The 7,568-nt window shown below is 43.0% G+C and overlaps 2 protein-coding genes across 2 annotated transcripts in view; one reads left to right on the forward strand and one right to left on the reverse strand.

The window, feature by feature from the left end:
* Positions 1-210: 210 nt before the first annotated feature.
* LOC134450626 (ras-related protein Rab-11B-like) lies at positions 211-6,970 on the reverse strand. Its single transcript, XM_063200505.1, has 5 exons — positions 6,716-6,970; positions 5,692-5,887; positions 4,977-5,170; positions 4,534-4,614; positions 211-541 (listed from the first exon to the last, which is right to left on the reverse strand). The coding sequence occupies exons 1-5, from the start codon at positions 6,753-6,755 to the stop codon at positions 396-398; spliced, it is 657 nt and encodes a 218-aa protein (XP_063056575.1). The 5' UTR covers positions 6,756-6,970; the 3' UTR covers positions 211-395.
* Positions 6,971-7,437: 467 nt separating this feature from the next.
* ccdc124 (coiled-coil domain containing 124) overlaps positions 7,438-7,568 on the forward strand; it is a 25,298-nt gene continuing 25,167 nt past the window's right edge. The window contains exon 1 of the mRNA XM_063200017.1: positions 7,438-7,514. The gene's annotated coding sequence lies outside the window, so the exon portion shown is untranslated. The remainder of the gene's footprint in view (positions 7,515-7,568) is intronic.

Here is a 7,568-nt window from a genome sequence, read left to right on the forward strand (position 1 = left end):
AGTTATTGTAAAGTGTTACCAAAAGAAGTATGGCCTGGATGAGGAACACAAAGAGCACGGTTGGTTGGTTGGAAGTAATTAGGTAATAGGCTCATTCGTGACGAAGCAGTGCTGCTTTTGCTAAGCAGCGAGCATGCACACTTTGTCAGTTTGATGCACTGTGGTTAGGATTTTCTAGAAAATCCTAACCACAATTAATCGAACTGGCAAAGTGTGCATGCTCGCTGCTAAGCAAAAGCAGCACTGCATTGTGGTTAGAAAATCCTAACCACAATTAATCGAACTGGCAAAGTGTGCATGCTCGCTGCTAAGCAAAAGCAGCACTGCTTCGTCACGAACGAGCCAAATGACACAGATCATCACTGGAAGGGGCAGGGGCAGGGGGTGTGGCATCATCACAGGTTCTGACAGCACTGTAGCTTGTTTCCTTTCTGGCCGTCAGAGGTGGGGGGCACGCTGATGTCCACTACGTTGTTGCCCGGAGACTCGTCGTGGGCGGACCTGTCAGCTATCTGCTTCTGGGACACAATCCGGTAGATTTCTGGAGGACAGCAGAAAATGGAAAGGAAAGAAGAACCAAAAATAAACAAACGAATGCATGAAGTGGTGTGGCAATAAAGTTAATCTACTGAATGTAAACATTTAAAATGTATGTGCTTAGCAATGTGGCAAATCGGGTACATTTCAATAGCAAAACCCAAGTTGTAACAAGTGCTGGGTAAAAAAAAGTGGCATACGGGTCATTTCACGTGAAATCAGACACTTTGGGACCCGACCGACCCGGATTTCAATCATACTTGGTGTGCCTTTTTAGTAGCAAGGTAGCACCCCAGAACTGCATTGGTTTGAATCTGACACTAATATTAAGGGAGAAACAGACTAGGAAAGGTTCACATGTGAGGGTAGGACACTACACAGTCCCTCCAGGATTTTGCACTGGGATTTTGTGATTTTTGCGGTCAAAATGCCTGATTTTGTGGCGGCAATTTCTCATTTTTTGCAAAGATTTTGCGGCATTTTCTCATTTTTTGCAAAGATTTTGCATCCCTTTCTGGGTTTTTTTGTGGTAACTGAAAACCACAATCAGTCTAAGCAGGCTTAAGACAAAAGAGAGAGAGATTCAGAAACACACTTCCTATATAATAGAATAATAAAATATTGTCAAAAACTGTCAGAGCGTCTTATTAGCCAGTGCGTCCAATGTGTAAAAAAAAAAATCATGGCCGCGACACTCATAAATCTCTGTCGATATTTTAGAACGACTTCGGGGGAAAACGGGACAGCGCGTTATGAACAAATACAAGTGGTATAATAGCCTACCACTAGGCCTAATGAAGAGCGTCGCGGGGTACAGTAGCCAGGCTGTATGCAAGCGTTACAATGTCACCTGTTGGAAGACGCGTCTCTCTCTCTCTCTCTCTCTCTCTCTCTCTCTCTCTCTCTCTCGTGCTCGTATTGCAAGCTGTTGCATAGCCTATTATTTGCTTGATGCAAAGTTGTGATGGCATACACGCTCTCGTTGACATGGTTGTGTGCATGGTTGCATGGATTCGCAAGACTTTATTGCAATAACACAGTGAAAGCGTGGAAGGGCCGTTCACTTCCTATCTCGGCGTCCTTGACTGAAACAAGTTGCAAAACTCCACACTTCCGAAACCTTTGCGATCGGCACTACAGTGATTGTTATCAGAAGGCTTGTGCCTACGCATAGACATAGACCCTTAAATTACAAACATTAGCGAACATTGAAAAAAGATCAGACAACGACCGTCGGGTAGCACGCTCATGAAAGCGACAGGGGAGAGTGGAGAAGTTCCGCAAAAATGTAGCCTAACGTAAGATGTTTGCTACTGTGTGACAGTACCGCCACTATTTCATGACTGCACACTTCTTCGTCATGGATAAATGGGCAACAATACTTTTTCCACCCAGGATTGCACTGAAAAGTAGGCTACTGCTGTTAAAAAAAGGTCATTAGTGTGCAGCACCGACGCCTGCGTGTAGGCTATGTGTGAGGGAGGGGAGGAGAGACGCGGAACAGCTGAGATGAGGGTCGCGACTTCCGAAATGGCAGGCAATTCTTTTTCAATGTTTCAGTGACATATTAACAAAAATGCTTCGTATTGGTTTTCGTCTCCGGTGGTATTGTAGTCACATTTTTTTGAAATTTTGCGGGAAAAATGCGGCTTTACAGGAATTACGCGGCATCGTGAAATTATGCGGAATATCATTGAATTTGCATGAATCCACGCGATCGCTGAATCGCGAAAAACTGGAGGGACTGACTAGACATTCAGCCTTGAATATATCAGTCAGTGTTAGTCACAAAAAGATGCCTGTGGTATTGTTTGAAAGCTCTTTTCTGGCTCTACATATTACACAATCAGCTTGGAATACAACAACTCTCAGAATATGAATTATGATAAATTGAAAAATTAAAAATTGAATATCTAAAAAACCTATATTTTAAAATGGCCAGTTCCTTGTCCAAACGTAGCCGGCAATGTCATTAGCAACACCTCAAATGCTGGTGTTCGGTTCTTTATTCATTTCAGAGAGAATTTGACTCACAAATATGGCATCATACAGACCACTTACTAATAATATGGTAATACCATAGTAGCATCACATGACAAAACAAAAACAAAACAAAAATGGTCAGTTTCCATGGTCCCAGGTTTCAGAAACTAAGGCAGATGTCCATTTATACACACCAAATGATGATATGTGAATGTTTGAACATTCCTTCTCTGTGTACCTGTGTCATCTCCCCTTTACCATACGTTAAAGAGATAATCAATGGGTACACTCTCATTTTGTACTCTACCAGTGCATTTGAAGCAGCAGCTGTGTCTTTTGTAGATAATGTATAAGTACGTCCCGTTGCAGTTAGGTTCCACTACCAGAAGCACATCCTGATGATCCATGACAAGTCTATCTGGTCTGAAGGGAAAAGTGAAGGATGGAGATGGTCCATGAGGATGCAGGAAGTTCAGTTTCACCTCTCCAGTGCTCAGCATACATTCCTCAACACATGCTAGCCACCAGTTGCCATCATATACAGCTACAACATACCCTTTGATGCTTGAAAATGTAACACATTCCTTTACTGAGCTCACTCTTTCAACTCCTTCTCTGAATGCGGAAAATGGCCTAATGTCCATTGACAATGGGCAGAAGCTGTGTAGTTTTTGAGTACCTGGAATAGTTCTTGCAGATTCAAACCTCTTCAACAGGTTCTCAGCTTCATGATGGTGCATCTCTCTCAAGAACATCCATTGCCAGTTTGCCACAACAGAGATGTACCATCATGAAGCTGAGAACCCATTGAAAAGGTTGGAATCTGCAAGAACTATGCCAGGTACTCAAAAACTACACAGCTTCTGCCCATTGTCAATGGACACAGTGGAAGTTAGGCCATTTTCAGCATTCAGAGAAGGCAGAGTTGAAAGAGTGAGCTCAGTAAAGGAATGTGTTACATTTTCAAGCATCAAAGGGTATGTTGTAGCTGTATATGATGGCAACTGGTGGCTAGCATGTGTTGAGGAATGTATGCCGAGCACTGGAGAGGTGAAACTGAACTTCTTGCATCCTCATGGACCATCTCCATCCTTCACTTTTCCCTTCAGACCAGATAGACTTGTCATGGATCATCAGGATGTGCTTCTGGTAGTGGAACCTATAACTGCAACGGGACGTACTTATACATTTTCTACAAAAGACACAGCTGCTGCTTCAAATGCACTGGTAGAGTACAAAATGAGAGTGTAGCCATTGATTATCTCTTTAAAGTACGGTAAAGGGAAGATGACACAAGTACACAGAGAAGGAATGTTCAAACATTCACATATCATCATTTGGTGTGTATAAATGGACATCTGCCTTAGTTTCTGAAACCTGGGACCATGGAAACTGACCATTTTTGTTTTTTTTTTGTTTTGTCATGTGATGCTACTATGGTATTACCATATTATTAGTAAGTGGTCTGTATGATGCCATATTTGTGAGTCAAATTCTCTCTGAAATGAATAAAGAACCGAACACCAGCATTTGAGGTGTTGCTAATGACATTGCCGGCTACGTTTGGACAAGGAACTGGCCATTTTAAAATATAGGTTTTTTAGATATTCAATTTTTAATTTTTCAATTTATCATAATTCATATTCTGAGAGTTGTTGTATTACAAGCTGATTGTGTAATATGTAGAGCCAGAAAAGAGCTTTCAAACAATACCACAGGCATCTTTTTGTGACTAACACTGACTGATATATTCAAGGCTGAATGTATAGTGTCCTACCCTCACATGTGAACCTTTCCTAGTCTGTTTCTCCCTTAATATTAGTGTCAGATTCAAACCAATGCAGTTCTGGGGTGCTACCTTGCTACTAAAAAGGCACACCAAGTATGATTGAAATCCGGATCGGTCGGGTCCCAAAGCGTCTGATTTCACGTGAAATGACCCATACTGTAAACTGCAGTGAGTTCATACAGTCTGCAAAATTTCCACAATAGGCCAAGATTCCCCCATCCTACCTGACAGGATGTTCTTGAAAGCCTCCTCCACATTTGTTGAGTCCAAGGCTGACGTTTCAATGAAAGAAAGGTTGTTTTTCTCTGCAGAAGAGAAAGGAAAAACAGATAAGTTTTTTTAAGTTACAGTGGTGTATATGACTGATCTGAAGTGGTCTAGAGCTGGATAACAGCAGGTCTTTGTGTGTGTCTGTGTGTGCGAAGGTAGTTCAGCTATGCTCTGAAGGCTTCGTTGATGGGCACGGCTCAGAGGTGTGAGTGTGTGTGTTTGTGTCTGTGTGTACCTGCAAAGGCGTGGGCTTCATTAGTGGGTACGTCACTGAGGTGTGTGTGTGTGTGTGTGTGTGTACCTGCGAAGGCACGGGCTTCGTCGGTGGGCACGGCTCTGAGGTGTGTGTGTGTGTGTGTGTGTGTGTGTGTGTGTGTGTGTGTGTGTGTGTGTGTACCTGCGAAGGCGCGGGCTTCGTCGGTGGGCACGGCTCTGAGGTGGCGCAGGTCACTCTTGTTGCCCACCAGCATGATGACGATGTTGTTGTCAGCGTGGTCCCTCAGCTCCTTCAGCCAGCGCTCCACGTTCTCATAGGTCAGGTGCTTGGCGATGTCATACACCAGCAGCGCTCCCACCGCACCCCGGTAATACCTGAGGGAAGAGCAGCACAATGTTTAGAGACACACTCTCTCTCTTTGTCTGTCTTTCTGTCTCTCTCGCTCCCACCACAACCCGGTAATACCTGAAGGAACAGCAACACAGTAGAGAGTAGAGTAGAGCATCATTTATTGATCTCGAGGGAAATTGAGTGTTTTGAGGAAATGGAGTGTTTTGAGCGTTAGGTAAACCAGCACGCTGTCCAATTCCTATGATGTACCAACTAGTTTGAAATTCATTCACGAAATTCCGTTGCTACAGACAGTCATTTTCAGATTGGTCCCCGAGATGACATCCAGCAAAATAATCCATTAGAGAGGTATTTTATGTGCTCACCCCAACCTCCTCTAATTCTCTCTCTCTCTCTCTCTCTGTCTGTCTGTCTGTCTGTCTGTCTGTCTGTCTGTCTGTCTGTCTGTCTCTCTGTCTCTCTCTCTCTCTCTCTCTCTCTCTCTCTCTCTCTCTCTCTCTCTCTCTCTCACACACACACACACACACGTGATGATGTGACTTACGCTGATGTGATGGCTCTGTAGCGCTCCTGACCTGCTGTGTCCCAGATCTGGGCCTTTATTGTTTTGCTGTCCACCTGGATGCTGCGCGTGGCAAACTCCACGCCGATGGTGCTTTTGCTCTCCAAGTTGAACTCGTTGCGAGTGAAGCGAGAGAGCAGGTTACTCTTCCCCACTCCAGAGTCCCCAATCAGCACCACTGCCACACAGCAAAACAAATGAGCATTTATCACCACAATGTTAACAATGATCACTATCTGTGTTGGAAACATAATGGTCTTTGTCTGCAAAGGGTGAATGTAATCAGGTTTTTTTTTTCTTTAGGGATGTTTTCTCAAAATGAGCTGAGTTTAAATGGTCCTCAATTATGCTACCCAAAGAATACTGTACAGTGTAAACAATTGAACTTTGTCCCTGTTGCATCACACGACAGGAAGTTGAGATTCTGTCCATTTGTCAAACTGAGAGGAGGTTTTTGCTGCACTACCTTCCTGTCCACTGCACTGTCTGCAATATCAGCAAAGTTTTCTCTTCCCAGGAAACTATAAACAGGCCCTAGGCCTACCTTATTTTCTGGGATATAGCAAATGTTTTTATTAAGCTACTATTTTTCTTTCACTCATTGGACATTGTATGCATCAAATTAATATTAAAAAGGGGAAAAAACATGATATAGCCAGCCTTTAAAAAATTGACAGACCTGCCCTTAGCTATGTGTATACCGCTAGATTAAGACATGGAGGGAATATAGACTACGCCTCATATTTATCATCTTATTTAGCATTGTCTAGTAGCCTACATTAGGATTTTTTCTTGAGAAACACAATGCGTCAGCCAAGCACCAGGATTCATCTCCAAACGGCCATAACCAAGATAGCTTTGGGTTAGAACTATAACGTTACATAGAAAAGACAGTATTCACACAAGGAAAACGCTAAGAGCACATAGGCTATGACACAAAAATGCAAGGATGCTGGCTAAATGTGAAGTGATGCGAATCACGTAGCAGTCCAAGGGGTGGCTTTACCTTTGAACAAGAAATCGTATTCATCATCCCTGTTCCCCATACTCGGATACAAATCCAATGTCTCCGATGACACGTCAAATTGCTGACAACCACGGCCTACTTTCTTGATGTCCTGGACTTGATCCTCCAAATCATCAGTTCCTTCTTTTAAACAGTGTTTGGTGGCTCTGTATTCCTAGACAATGAACTGGCTGTCTGTCACACACATAAAACTGACCGCAGGAAGCAAGGGGATCTTCCTGACTCTGCAGAAGGGGAGGAGTCCACCCCTTCACTGTATCATATCCAACATAAAAGCAACTTCACCCCTGTTTGATATCAAACAAAATCCACTGAACTATGACAATATTGTTTTAGGTCAGTTATCGAATAACGTATCCCTTTAAATGTGAAGAGTGCGTGTTCTGCGATCAGACCATTCTCCTGTTGACTGACAGTGCATTAGGAAAACGCTGAAAAGGAAAGAATTTTATTTCCCTATCATGTCATTTTCACGTGATTGGAAGAATGGTTTATTTTATGTGCTTAACAAATGCCATATTGTGGAAAACATAAAAGACATTCAGATATGATTGTATGGCATGTCTTGATCCGTCGCTGTCTTAGAAAACTGTGTTGACTTGGCCTACAGAGATTAAAAGCATGCAGAAAATGGAACAAAAAATATGAACGTGCCTGTTATGCTATTGCGTCATTAAAAATTGCCATTTGACACGAAGGACCCAAACAAAGTGTTCTATGCTGCGCCTGATAGCCAGGTCTGGTGGAGAGCTCACACGGGAGCGAAATCAAAGCTGAGGTAAAGAGCTGTCCAAATGTAATATTTATATTTCAACGGATTTCCCTTATATGT

Source organism: Engraulis encrasicolus, chromosome 6 (genome assembly GCF_034702125.1).
Source record: "Engraulis encrasicolus isolate BLACKSEA-1 chromosome 6, IST_EnEncr_1.0, whole genome shotgun sequence".
In the NCBI taxonomy this organism is placed as follows: Eukaryota; Metazoa; Chordata; class Actinopteri; order Clupeiformes; family Engraulidae; genus Engraulis; species Engraulis encrasicolus.